The sequence below is a fragment of the Seriola lalandi genome, unplaced genomic scaffold (genome assembly GCF_002814215.2).
Source record: "Seriola lalandi dorsalis isolate HSWRI2012SDOR001 ecotype SW California unplaced genomic scaffold, Sedor1 jcf7180002054566, whole genome shotgun sequence".
Classification (NCBI taxonomy): Eukaryota; Metazoa; Chordata; class Actinopteri; order Carangiformes; family Carangidae; genus Seriola; species Seriola lalandi.
This window is the reverse complement of record NW_019525119.1, coordinates 324,654-339,280: the sequence shown is the minus strand read 5'-3', so window position 1 is coordinate 339,280 and position 14,627 is coordinate 324,654. Positions and strand designations below refer to the sequence as shown.

The following is a 14,627-nucleotide window of genomic DNA, read 5'->3' as shown; positions in this document are numbered from 1 at the left end:
CTCAAGTTTCCGTCCATTAGGACAGCCACGTTGGGACGGTTTGCGATACATGTCCCCGAGATGCGCTGATGGGTGGGTGGTGGGTGGTGGGGGTGTGGTTGGGGGTGGGGACGAATCATAGCCAGTGTATTGATAGCAGCGAAAGCCGGGGCCCTCCAAAACAGAAGGAACTGTATTCATGTGATGAGATTAGACCTAAGGCAGCCAAGGATGGTGCTTCATTTGCTGATTGGACTCAAGATATCTGATTAGGTTTAGAGCCTCTGATTGAATTGCAGTTCAGATACCATTTTATTTACAATGAATAGTCTGTGTTGTGTGATGAAAAGGTCAAAGTGAGATTATGTAGTGTGTCTTGATATGCGATACTACACTGACTTTTCTGGGCATTGTTTTAAAACAAGAAGCAGAGTTGTGGTTTGTAAACTATGTTCTTTGTTCTGTGCACTATACATAAGCTACTCTTGACCTGCCTGTTATGTAATAGGCTCATATGGAGCACCACCCCCGCCTCTCCTCTACACACCAGATTGCCTGAGCTTAGACTCCGGCTGCCATGGAAACGAGGCTCAAGGCGTTATGTTTTTCTTCACGAGCCGTCCCATTTGGTCCAGTTTATCAGCCCAGGTTATCCTATCTGAAAAATCAACATTTATCCTTGCATTGTTGCTTAGGTGACGCATTCACACACTTTCACACCCCTCTCTACAAACAGAACAATGGGATCAAGTAACAGGATAAAACGAGGGGGGGGGGCGACGACTTGTAATGCAGTAGGAACATTTGAATGGGTTGTGCAACAGTAAAATATGCAGTACAGTATGTGCACACGTATACAAGGCATTTCGATTGGGCTCAATCTGCAACCAATTGCACAGCTAGGATTTTGTCTGATATGTCTCTTTGCAAGAGGCATTTATGTGTACAGTAACATTTCCTGAGCTCAGTTTGTGGATGTAATTTAAGGAGGCCAACGCAACGTGATTTGGACTTCTTATTGTGGCAGTGGACTCCGAGCCAAATTGAATTTGGTGTGTTTTCAGACTGATGTCAAACACATCGCTGCAAGCAAATACCGCTACACGCGCTACAACTGCAGTTTATTTAATCGCAAATGTGCTAAATCAAGAAGGAAAAAAAATACAGAGCATTTACCAGAACTGTTATCTAGTGCCTCTGTGGAAATGAACTAAAATAAGCTCGGCTGTAGTTTCATTTTGATTGCAAACGCCACATCTTATCTCCAAATTTGATTTAATTCGGTACAAACTGTCGTCATCACTCCGACAATGATATTAGTTGGAACTGATCATGACAAAGTAAACTTCTCTAAACATCTCACCTCAATTAAACTTCAGTGAAGGCTGAGTTTAACTCAAGCTGAATGCCCTTATAAGGAAAACCGTCCCCGACCCTCTGGTGTGCTGTCATAATTCACACAAACACACCTTCATCCTCGCTGAATGAAGCGATTAGGTAACTTGCTTTAGATCTACAGCACCCTTTATATCCCACGTGTTCCCCTCATGAACCTTTACACCAGGTTTAATAGAGCGGAGCACGGTCAGGTCTTGGTCATGGTATAATTTTGTACAGATCAGCGAGTAAAGCATGGCATGAAACTAACACTGGGGTCACCCGAGCAGACAATGGTTTTCCCTCAAGCACTAAATACTTTTCAGACTTAGCTTTTCTTCGTCCGCTCATAAAGATCTGTCCATGACTGACCCATGGCCGCCCAATGAACATGTCCACAGCTTTTTTCCTTCACCGGCTACCTGTGAGAAAACTAAATCTAGTCTTTGTGACGTCTCACTGAAGGTCACAACTGTACAAGAGACAGATGCAACTTTTACTGGAGTGCTTCTTTAGGTCACCCTGTCACCCTGCTGACACCAGTGATCCCAGTTCATAACCTTTAGACTAAAATAAAAAACGAAACACAAATCATTTCATTCAGTTCTTTCATGTTAAATTTAGGATAAATTCCTAAATAGGAAGGTTAAGTCATTCGAAGATAAACTTACTTAAGTTGCACAATATGATAGAGTTATTTAATAGCAGTAACTTGAAAACAATGTCTGCTTTTATTTCTCAGTGATTTTATATTTTCATTTTAATGCAGTGGACAACAAGAACGCAGCCTTTCGGACAATTAAAATTCCAACAAACTCAGGCCTGTTTTAAATCTCTGCAAATTCATTTTCACGTCGGAGTGAAACGAATGGATAACAGTGCCTGGAGAACATGATGAGCAGTGATGAAAATTAGAACTTGAAATAATTTGTGGTAACCCTGTAGGAGGCGGGTAGAGGAAACAATGACCTGAGTTCTGCACAATAGAACAAGTTACGAAAACATGTTGCAAGCAAAACAAGCAGCGAAAAGATAAATATCCATTTAAGACTGTTCTCGGCACCAAAAAGTTTGAAACTAAGTTGGTTTTTTAAAACCCAAAACAAACATGTTTAGGCTGAACGTGAGGAATGAGTCGCCCTCACCAGCTCCATACATACTGTACATACCGTACATTCACTGCATCATCTAACCCAAACCCTAACCTGCCTTCACATCCAGTTTTTTTGCAGTTTTCGAAATGAAAGGAACCGTACAACATGGTATGAATTAAGTGAAACTAGAGATAGTCACAACACTGAACCAGATAGTTTGACTGCAATAAAAACAACATGGTGAGGAGCACTGTAGGAGAGCACAGCATGTGCAATTTAATGTGAAAAGTAACAAAAAAAAAGAAAAAAATCTGCCTTTTAATAATCAGTTACAGTTGTTCTTCTATAAATGTGAGAAGTTCAGCTCTAATTACTAAATTGTGATAGTCACCTAAACACCTAATGCAATACAATGAGCGTTACAGCATATGATACAACTAACTTCAAGTCTTCAGACAGATTTTGTTTGGAACTCCCCATCCTCCCTTTACTTTCCTGACCTACTTTAAGAGCTGGTGCATAGGTTATCCAGGCTTGTGTCAAAACATACCAGACAGACACACACACTATTTTTGGACTGAAATGTGCCGTAGAAGAGCAAGGCTCCCGAAGAGTCAGCAAAAGTCTGTGCGCTCACGTGCAAGTTGTCAGCACCTGGGCGGTAAATGATAAATCTGTTCGCAGGCCCTTTGACCGGTTTGACGTCATATTGATTTTCTAATGACGACACTCTGGTCTGTTCAGCTGTCAGAATAAGTAGAAGGATGTGGATTTCACTTGTCTTAATTAAGCACCATTTGTTTAGTGTTACAGTCGCATTTTTCCCTTAACGCCGGTCACATTTCGGAGATTCAGATCAGCTGACAGTATGGATGTTACAAAACTGGTTTCTGTCAGAATATAACATACACCGGGAAACGTTTGGATTAAACCGACAAACTCAGATGTAAAAATGTTAGCTGTTTATTAAAGAGTTCTTGCAAGTCACATTTACAAGTGAAAAAAAACAAAACAAGACATGCATTAATTAAAAAAAACAAAAACATAGAAAAGTAGATTGGCTTACACAATGACCTTAACTATCTACACATGACAGAGGCCAAGGACTGCTAAAAACATTCAGATGCCTTTGGGATCGTTTGTGTCAGAGGTACAAGATCTACAGCAATCTCCTGCTGCACTTGGACAGTTTATTAGTACAAGTTAAAATCATTACAATAATGTACTTCTATACAAATGATCAGCTACCGTGACAGAACGCCTTGCTGACAGAAAGGCAGTGTTTATGTTATCAAAGAACTTCTGCATACAACTGAATCCACAGAGAATGCAGGAACACCTCATTGTTTCATCCGTCAAGTAAAAAAAAAATAAAAATAAAAAAAATTTAAATCCATGCTCCTGAACTAGACACAAAGCTAAATACAGTACTGGAAATGACTGTTTGTTTCGCATTGTTCATTTGCTGTAATCTGTGGGCTCTTCTCCTTCTTCTTTCAGTAAACACGTGCGCACCAGAGACTCCGTGACGATGTAAGGGTCGCAGTTGGCGGACGGACGGCGGTCCTCGAAGTAGCCCTTCTTGTCCTGCCCCACAGAGCGAGGGATGCGGATGCTGGCGCCCCGATTGGCCACACCCGCTGAGAATTCCTCGATGTTTGAGGTTTCGTGATGACCAGTGAGGCGTCTGGCGTTGTCCAGCCCGCCTTTGGGATCGTAGGCCCCGATGTGATACCTGTGTCTCTTTGACAGCCTTTCGATCGACTCTTCGATGACCCTGCGAGGAGCAGATGGGCTTAGGATCACGCTCAAAAATCAAGAAATTCAAAACCACACCACTGTATACAGTTAAAGGTCATCCTTACTTCAGTCCACCATCCTCTCGCATTTCCTTCGTGCTGAAGTTGGTGTGGCAGCCGGCGCCATTCCAGTTCCCTGTGATAGGCTTGGGGTCAAAAGACACCACCACGCCGAAATCCTCACACACCCTGTGAAGGATGAAGCGGGCGACCCACAGATGGTCCCCCATGTTGATACCTTCACACGGCCCGACCTGGAACTCCCACTGACACACAACACAGGCGGTATCATTAACTGATTAATAATGGTTATTAAACTATTTGACAACTGAAAAAAAGAAGCATTTTGCCGGACAGTACCTGAGCTGGCATGACTTCAGCATTGGTTCCACAGATCTGAACTCCAGCATACAGGCAGGCTCTGTAGTGCGCCTCCACTACGTCTCGTCCGTATGCCTTATCTGCTCCCACTCCACAGTAATACGGCCCTAATCAAGCAAGGAAACCAAGTATTACCACTCCGCTGGCCGTTACTATTTCTAACGTATTATTTGTCAGTAAACAATGAGACAAGCCAGAAAAACCCGACACTCACCTTGTGGACCTGGGAAGCCGTTGGAGGGCCAGCCGAAGGGATGTCCATCTGTGCCCAGGAGAGTGTACTCTTGCTCCATACCGAACCATGGGTGGTTATTCTCCACCATCCTCATGATCTGTTTGCAGGTGTGACGCAGGTTGGTTTCTGTTGGAACGGCAATCAGAAGTTAGCTTCCATACAGTACAAGACAGCTTTAACTGCAACGACGCTCGGGTTTCTTCATCTTCTGCTCACCTGCTGGCTTCCCGTTGTACTTGAGCACTTCACAGAGCACCAGCTTGTTGGGGTCCTTCCTGAACGGGTCCCTGAACATAGCTGAAGGGACCAGGAACATGTCGCTGTTGGAGCCCTCTGATTGGTAGGTGCTGGAGCCGTCAAAGTTCCACTCAGGAAGATCTGACACAGGAAAACAACTGATATCAATGATCTATTTCAGAAGCTTAAAGCTGTATTTAATCGTTGTTTTCCTGTACGCTGTTATTGACCATAGCGGAGCCAGATCTTACCCTCAATCGTCTTCGGTTCAGAATCCAAAGTTCTTGTCTTGCAGCGTAGTCCCTCTCCAGAGCCATCTATCCAAATGTACATGGCTTGGACCTTGTCCCCCTGAGGGAGGTCCATGTACTGCTGCTTTACAGCTTTGTTCAGTTTTGAACTTGCTGAGGTGGCCATTTTCTTGACCCCAAGACCTACAGAGTGAAGAAGGGCACACTAAGCATCACACAGTAGTAGAGCCACTCTATCCGGATCCACAAGTTAAAATGGTATACCCACAAAAAAGATAATCCAATCACATGAGGCGCAGAACAAAGAGGTTAAACTGAATGTTACTAACAAGGGAGATACTACTTTATGACAGAAAAAAAACAACAGCAACAACATCGTCAAGGATTCAGACAACAACCTGCTCCTCTATTGCTCTAATTCAAATGTTTAATAAAAGGCTCATACAAGGCAAGTGAAGTGAAAACAACTTTTAGCACCCGGTGACGTTAACGATCACGTAAATCCGAGGAATGTAAACACAGAAACCACAGGTTAAAACAGAGAAAGTCTCAGCAGCACACGAACAGGAAACAAACCCAGCAGCAAACGTCCAAACGCTCTTACCTTATGTTAAGTGTAGAAAAAAATTAAAAGCTGAAAAGCGTCTCCAGATAAGTGGTCGCTGTGAAGGTGTCTATTGTTGTTCATTCCTACTTGCTTCACTGCTTCCACGTTGGATTTATAGCGCTGCAGAGCATCCCCGCCGCTTCTGATTGGCCAAAAGAAAACGTGATCGGTCCGTGTTGAGGACATGTGGGAGTCACTGGCTTCACTGTTGGTGAATAACAAAAGGGGGGAAACACCCCCACAGTAAAAGAAAAAAGAAGAAGAAAAAAAGCTTCCACTTTTTCACCATACTTTAATTAACATCTGTGAAGCCCGAAAAACGAAAACAATAACAAAAACAAAAAACACACAGTCAAACAGGATTTAAAAAGTGGCACACGGTGAGAGAAAGACACACATTCAGACTGGTGGTGAGTGTATGGGAGTGATAAACAAGTCGTGCGCCCCCTAGTGACACTGAGTCACACTGAACACCATTCTCATCAACAAGAACAATTTGTTCTCAGAGGTTCAAATGTTCAGTGGAGAACCAGACCCAGAATCCAAACCACCGTGGACCTCTGCTTCACCAACAGCACGGGCTACTGAGTATTATCTTTTCCACGCCACTTTACACTTTTACAAGATTTTTTACAAGAACAGCTTAGAAAATGTTCTGCTTTCTCATGAATTAGTGTGCACAAGTTGATTAATCAATTAGTCGTAACATTAAAAGGACATTTTATTCATTGTTTAATTAACTTTTCATACAAACGTTTCACGGTTTCAGCTTCTCACACGTGAGGATTTTGCACCTTATTCTTGTCACAGAGGTGTCACCTTGGGCTCTGGGTGGTTGTGATGGCCACTTTTCACTATTATAATTCAATCCAAACAATTTATCGATTAATTAAGAAAACAATCAGCAGATTAATCCGTAAGAATAATAATCAGCTGCACCTACATATAAAATCGTCAAAAAATAACTCCACCTCAACCTACAAGAGTAAAATGAGTAATAATAATCTAATAATATATATATAATATAATCACAGTACACAGTGTGTTATTAATACTTTTACTTGAGTGACAGATTTGAATACTTCCTTCACCACTGCCAATAATAATATGTCTTATCCACCTACTAATGCATCGGCATGTTGTTTCCCGTTAGCATATTACATAATGTGCTGCTGTACTATACCACATGGTAACTGCTTTGTGGACATTGGGGTTTTGCTGTCAGTATTTACAGGGTTGTTGCAATGGGGAACTTAAAGGATGTATCCTGTGTCGTCTGTGGCCTTAAATCACCCTGTGATTTGTTTTTGTTAAAACAGGTTTGCTCGATAGAATAAAACAAACAGTAATTATTATGTTGTAGCTTGTTCACTTTGTTTCCAGGTGTCTGCTCTCTTTGTGTCAGCACACACACACGTTTCTGGTAAAACTTTGCAAGCTCTTGAGTCAGATGTGCATTTAAAGGATCAAACAATATAAAAGTTAAACGGCAAAAATAATTTCTTATCCAGCAATGATCACTTTATTCATTCTATTAGTTAATTGTGTTCATCTTTTGTAGAGAGATACCAATGCTTTAGAAAATGAAGAATTATATATAAATAAATACAACAAATGCAGATGCAGATTGAGTATGAAAATGATATGAATCATATGGCATGACTCTGACAGTCACCAGATCTCAATACAGTTGTTGTATGTTACAAGGACACTATACAAAGGAACATTGAAGCTAGTCTGGGGGCATATCAAGCTATGCTAACATATAGACACATATGCTATCATCATCTTTATTGCTGACTGTATTTGGTGTATATGCCGTGCATATGATATATTTACCATAATGTATCAGACTCAGGCATGTAGTTCATTAGTGAACTTGTCACTGCATTTGGCAGTTGTACAAACAAGACAGAAAAATCTTGGCGGACGCCAAGGTTTTTTTTGTTTGTTTTTTTTACTTTACTCAGCAAACAACACTGGTTCGTTGAAAACAAGTCTGTGCATTTCAAGATGGTTCAACAACTTTGAGAAAAGGTAACAGGAAGAGTCATTGTTCATAGACTGAAGTAGGTCAGTCATTGAAGGCTTAATTAGAGATCATGAGAAGACAGCGTATGATATTTCAGATATGTTTTCACTTGTCTCCCTTCACAGCAGCACTATATCAATCTATGCTTGAGGACACTTAAGCAAGACAGGTCTAACGTTTGAACCCTGCTGCTCAGAGTTTTATGTTGTGTTGAAATTAGAAAGGTGATTTGATAGGTGGCGGTTATCTGTCAGAGAATGATGAGGTTGATGCGGTTGCACGCAAAGGAAAGACAACTGTGGAGCCAAAGAGAGGCCATTATAATTAGAATGGTGTAATGCTGAATACTTACTGTTGAAATGTAAACAACACTGAATTTATATGATTTAAAAACAATATATTTTTTATGCAGTTCCCATCTTTTCATTTCTGAAACATAATTTCGGTTTAGCCTACTTAATTCAAGTTATATTTTTTCAAATCAAAAGATTCAAATGAAACAGTTGCTCAAACTGGACCAGTGAAATTTAGACAAACATTAAAATCCATCAATTCCTGAATGTTCTCTTCTGTCCATAACGTGATCCAAGAAAAATAAAAATAATAATCTGAACAAAAGAAAAAAAGAAAGAAAAATTAAGATCTCTGGAAACAATCATCTGGAAACCAAAAGAAAAAATTGCAAAACTTAAAGATGAATGAAAATTAAAAAACGAGAAACAGAATTTTCTGATTAAAATACTTTCCAAGTGTGACTCAATACATTAGTGGTGCAAAAAATTCAACAAAGAAATTCTTATTAGTACAGCTGCTTTTCTTTGCTCCCATACAAGCCAGTCATCCAACATGAGAAAAGTCTTCACTTCTCTCAGTAGCTTAACATAAAATAATTCCTGAATAACCAACCAACACATTTATAAAATGCTTTACAGTGTTAAAAAACACATTGCAGGTAATAAAAGAAAGCATAACATACAATAATGCCCAACAAGTTTATACCTTCAAAATAAAGGCACTCTAAAGTACTGCTGTGAGACAAAAGAGTGACTTTATTTATGAGGTAAAGCTACAGAAAACTTAACATGAAGGAAGCATTATTACTGTATAGTACTCCCTCAGACGGGGTTGTCAAAGCTCAAAATAGCAGAAGAAATTCACACTTTTTCTTGCCAATAGCTGATAGGTTAATATGTTGGCAGACGGAGAGGTGAATGAAACAGGTTTTTTCCACTTTGATTATGGAAAACTCTGCAATGCTTTATAATTATTTGGCTCTTTATGAGAATGACAATTGGTATATGAAGCATGGGGAACGTGTAACTGTGTGCTCAGCATAACACAGACCAATAATGTTTGAACATAATATTTTTTAATGACGAACAGGCATCTGTTGTTTTTTAATTGTGGAAGGACTCTGAAACAGAATAAAGCCATGGCACTTTGTGAAATCAGGGTGAGCTCACATACAGAGAAGCGGATCTAGGCTGGCAGAAGAGGAATGAGCCCCCTGGTAGTGCCATTAATTTCCAAAGAAACCAAGATTCGTTCAGTGGAAACCAGCCCAGAGTGCAGATGTCCTGAGACTGAGACAGCTAGTGTGTGTTACAGTCAGAAGAGAGGACAAACCTGAACAAAGGAACAATACAAGCAAGTAAACAAGCTTCACTCTGTCTCTGTGAAACTGAAACGGTAGTGAAATGAAACCTCCAGAACAAGTGATTCAAGAAGCTGCGCTGCTCCACACCTGTGTGAAATCCCCTCTCTGTTCCTCCCTGTCAGTCCACCATCACGACATGCAGACTGACATCCTGCGTGTGCGCGTCCTTTGCTTTTTTGGCCTGACTGCAGCTGCTGACCCTTTGGCAGGATCCCCAGGGCGTTTCTCTAAAGGGGTCCATGTTTGTACATTTCATACAACGCAAGCTATATAATGCAGTGTTCTGGGGCCTACTGAAGTCTTTCTACAGGCCATAGCGTGACAATCCCTCAGCTGTTATTTCCTCATTGCCACATGCTCCATTACATAATCATCTAAAACTATTAAAAAAAACCTTTCAATCTTCTTACACGACAAAACAACTGGACAATGTTCTCTGCACTTTGTGTTTGTCGTCATGAGCGACATGAGATCTGTGGTCAGACTGTGACATCTAGTGGCTAAAAGGCAGAAGAGCAGAAATGTCTCCTTGTCTGTCGAGCCGTTTGCAGTCACTGTGTTTCTGTGGTGCATTTCCATCCCACAACCTTACAGATAATCTGACTGTTACATTATTCCAACAAGGAGCTGACGTGTCTGGGAAACCGATCTGGCAGTTACCCACGCAACTTCCTAACTGTCATAATCCATTTAAATTGTTCAGGGAGCAGGCGTTTGAGGTTGAGGAGGGATTACATGAAAACAAACAAAGGAATGTCCAAAGGGCAGCCAGAGTAAAATCCCTCGAAGCCATTTATTAGATCTTTATCTGCTGTAAACATGTAAGAAAAAAATTCAAGGTCCGGGAAAACTCACAGAGATTGAGATCTTCAGTGGAAGAAGACCAAGAATTGTCCCTCTAATATTAATTGTAAACAACATTTTCTTGTCAGTACTTGTAATTAGAAATTTGCTTGTTCTTATTTAGACATGTAAAATATCGAGCATTCACTGTCCATTTTCTCCTATGCTCATGGGTCGGCGATTTTAGTCATCAGACATCTGGATCTTAAGTTATCAGAGTTAGTGTAGGCAAATGTTAGACAGCTCAGCTCCCTGCAGAAGTCCTGTCCTGTGTCCAATGATTTTTAAAATGTAACTGCTTTATTCATTTACTAGTTTTAATTCCCTGATGTGATTGTTACGGAGAGGAGGGCACCTCTGCAGATAATTCGGCTGCTGGAAACAAGATGTCTCCTACTGCATTTGCAGTGTATATGTGCACAGGAGGTTTCAAGTTTCCACATCACATTTGTGTAAGATGCACATTGGACCACAACTGGCTTCCTAACTTTACTGCAGCGTCACAAAATCCTGCTCACATGTTAAAGTGAGATTTAAGGTGAGAACAGAGAAACTCTGCACAGACCGTACATCATCCTGCGCAGTGAAGGTCAAACATACAAATGACAAGAAGCGTGGAAGGGGACTCTGCATGTATTGCTGATTTTAGCTGCTCTCAATTCAAATTCAGTCACTCCATGCGGCTGAATAAGGTCTCCTTCTTTACCTGATGCACCCACTTTTAACCACAGGGTGGTGCAATTACTCCACCTACCACAGACAGTACTCTTCCTCTCCCGGGAGACTGCTGAGAGCCACAAACATTGTAAATCTTATTTTAGAAAGCCATGGGTAGTAACATCCAAAGTTGATCTACAAGTTGTTTTTATTGAGGTTGACGGTCCAGACATCTGGACAGTGTTTTGTGCCACAGTGCCTCCTGTAACATGACTGAGTGAGAGACGATGAATAATTCTGTCACTGGCTGAAAATCAAAAAAATTGGTGGATTTCTTTTAAAATGAATCAACAAATACATAAAAATAAATTCTGCGTTTGTAATGTAACTCCTGCACATGTTTGAGGACAGATATATTGGCCTGGTTATGAGTTCTCCGTCTCTCTCTTTTGCCTTGGAATACTAAATATTTGGGGGGGGGGGGGGTTTAAAAAACCATTAAGTGGGACACATAAAAGGGAGTCAGGCGCTGTGATGGTCATTTCACCCCTCAAACAGAAATGGTAATTGGCTAATTTCTGTTCTAACGTGTGCCATAAAAGCCTCGCCAGCCCTTTTAATTACGCCTCCATGAAAAGACTTGCTTTGCACAATAAAAAAAGGTGTCAATTAGTATGCAGAACAATGTTTAACATATCAGAAAATTAATCTACACAGCACTTTGAATTAAAAGTTTCTTTTTGGAATAACTAGGGCAGGCCAGCTGAGAATGCTATTGTATGTGGTCTAAATTACTCCTTTGTTACCGCTGTTGAAAAGCAATTAAAACAGGGATTCGAGTGTGGTCATATTCTCCACAAACCTGTCAGTGTTATATAGTGGAAATAAAAAAGCTCTATGTCTGCTGTATCTGTTCAAATTGAGGCTCGGGCTCATTTATGTCGAGCCTTGAAGTGAATTGGATTCTGAAAGGATAAAGTATGGAGAAATTGGAAGATATAACAGCGAGTCAAGGATGATTCTTGCCAAAGGAAGTCCTGTTTACTCATGTTATTGTTACGGAAGAGATGAGCTTATCTGATACCTCGCTCTTATTAATGATGAAGGACTGCGCGGCTTAAAAGCTGCCTAAGGCCATGTTTTTATGCAGCTGGACTACATTTCTCCTCCTTACATCCTCCAGTCGCTTCATGAGTAGTTGTATAGCATAATGCTTTCATGTTAAAGATGTTTAAAAAGCACGAACATGCTGGTTTTATTTTTTATTATTTTGTTACATGTAGCTGTCTTTATTTTTCTCCTATATCTAAATGATCAGATTGTCACACCCCGGCTAATTAGTTGTACATGGCTTAAAAAACAATACAATTTTCCACCAGGTCTCAGGTCTGATCAATTTCACCCGGCTTCTCCATCTAAATGCCAGCAGCTCACGTCCTGGTGAATCTCCCCAGAGGCTGTCGACAGCGGCTCATTTCCCTAAAACACACTCTTTTAATTAAACAAACGGGCATAATAAAGGAGAGAAAAGAAAAGGAGATGCTCCTGCTATTCCCGCGCGAGGGAGAGGTTCATTAATATTTAGAGACCCTGTGGGCTTCAAGGCTTTTTTTTTCTGCTGTTCTGCTCGGCCTTTGCCAGTAATAAGGCAGAAAGGCATCAGGAGGCATGCTGCTACTGCAGTCTTTAAATGGCTGTACACTTAGCTCTGGTTAGAGGTAGAATTACTGCACGTATAAGACACTCTAACGCTAAATTATTTGCTTCTTTTTTTTATGCGACACTTTAGATGAGAAAATCAACTCATATTTGTCCATTAAATTACAATCAGAAATTGCATAGCTTAGCTTAGCATAAACACTGGGAGCAGGAGGACACAGCTGGCCTGTAAGGTAAGAAAATTCACCAAGCATGTATCGACCCTTCAATCGTATAATCAGCAAAAGAAAAAGTTAAACTTAAAACATTTAAAAGCTTTCAGCTTTCTATCTTTGTTCTAAATCCTTAATTTTGCATTAATTGTGTGGGCTCAAGTTAAGGTCTTTAACACACGACTCTATTAGCAATGGATCAAGTAATTATGTGAACAATGTCAATCATAGTAACGAACCCAGAGAAAGTTTCCACCCAGCTCTGCAGGTTTTCTTCAGCATTACAGAGTTTTAGTTTCTTTCAGATCACAGGAAGGAGCTGTTTTTATACTCTCAGGTTTAGGAGGCCTCTGTAGCGAGACACTGGTAAAACAGTTCACCTTTATTAAGGCCCAGCAGGCTGATACAGGCAAGGGCAAACAGTAAGCAAAGTCAAAGCGTGGGCAGTGGTCATTAACAGGTTGGCAGATTTACCAGGCAAAAGCAGACAAAAGCGAGGGCACGACATGGAAGGCACAATACACAATCTGTCTGGGAATGAGTGGAAATGAGCTGTTACACATACTAAGAGCTGATTAGGGAGGAGAACCTGGTGAGCAGGTGGGTTGGGAAGAGTCGGGTGACTGAAAGGTGGGAAAGCGGGGGTTGCTGCAGGGCAGGAGGGCGTGGCAGGGTCTGAAATGACAGAGAATTAGTAATAAAAAAAATTTTTTTAAAAAGCTGGCAGAGATTGAATGAATGCATGAATGGACTGTGACACTGCCCAGCACCAAACAGCTATCAGTTAGCAAATAGCTGGGAGCAACTAGCAGCTAAAGGAGTTTGCTTTTTTTTTTTTTTACTGTGTTCATTTCAGCTTGAACAAGGTCACAGAGTTTAGCAATAGAAGTCACAGATTTTTTTTTGTTCACCTGAAGTATTTTAAGTACCTAATAGTGTAAGATTCAGGGGAATATTACTCAAAATAACACTGCCATTTCCGTTTCTTGAGAATAAATTTGATACCTGTTTTATTCCTCCTTTGGGGCTCAATGCAACTTTTGAAAAGCTCTGCAGTAAAACCTGACTTTGATATCAAAAAGAAGCTGCTGGGTTTGTTGGGCGGGCGTTCCATACTGTAGGCTTGTTGTTGCCTTTGTAGTCGTCTTGTTCCTTGTCTCTTAATTGACAGAGAAAGTAGACCAGAATGTTATGGATTGTGGGTGTTATCTCCAGTCTAGCATCCCCTCAGCTCAACGCACAACTCATTTCTCACTTTGGTTGCAGGGGCTTGGAGCACATCTCTTTCTTACAGCCCTCGGAAGTCAGGTGGCCCTCAGCCATTCCAGCTGCCTGTCGGGTGTCATAGTGAATCAACATCACACAGGGGTGTAAAAGACAATCACACAGTTTTACATACTACATTTGCCTTTAATCGAGGGGAAATTGTGCACAGAGCCGAGCCCCAAATAGAAATCTCCAGCAACACTTCTGTGCATGTGTAATTAGCACAGTAAATCTCCTAATTAGCTTGTTGCATTGTCAGTGGTTATAGCAGCATCCGGATGAGGGGGTGGGTGGGAGGGTGGAGGGTCTGGGGTGTGGTGGTGGTGGTGGTGGTGGTGGTG

The 14,627-nt window shown here is 41.1% G+C and overlaps 1 protein-coding gene across 1 annotated transcript; it reads right to left on the bottom strand.

The window, feature by feature from the left end:
* Positions 1 to 3,397: 3,397 nt before the first annotated feature.
* Positions 3,398 to 6,114, bottom strand: glulb (glutamate-ammonia ligase (glutamine synthase) b). The gene is made up of 7 exons (XM_023416542.2): positions 5,958 to 6,114; positions 5,354 to 5,536; positions 5,082 to 5,243; positions 4,845 to 4,991; positions 4,610 to 4,737; positions 4,316 to 4,515; positions 3,398 to 4,227 (listed from the first exon to the last, which is right to left on the bottom strand). The coding sequence occupies exons 2-7, from the start codon at positions 5,517 to 5,519 to the stop codon at positions 3,909 to 3,911; spliced, it is 1,122 nt and encodes a 373-aa protein (XP_023272310.1). The 5' UTR covers positions 5,520 to 5,536; positions 5,958 to 6,114; the 3' UTR covers positions 3,398 to 3,908.
* Positions 6,115 to 14,627: the final 8,513 nt, after the last annotated feature.

Coding starts and splice junctions, on each gene's coding strand:
- glulb (XM_023416542.2), bottom strand. CDS start 5,519: ATGGCCACCTCAGCAAGTTCAAAACTGAACAAAGCTGTAAAGCAGCAG. Junction 4,738..4,844: donor CGGCTTCCCAGGTCCACAAG/GTGAGTGTCGGG, acceptor TTGCTTGATTAG/GGCCGTATTACTGTGGAGTG. Junction 4,516..4,609: donor CTGAAGTCATGCCAGCTCAG/GTACTGTCCGGC, acceptor GTTGTGTGTCAG/TGGGAGTTCCAGGTCGGGCC.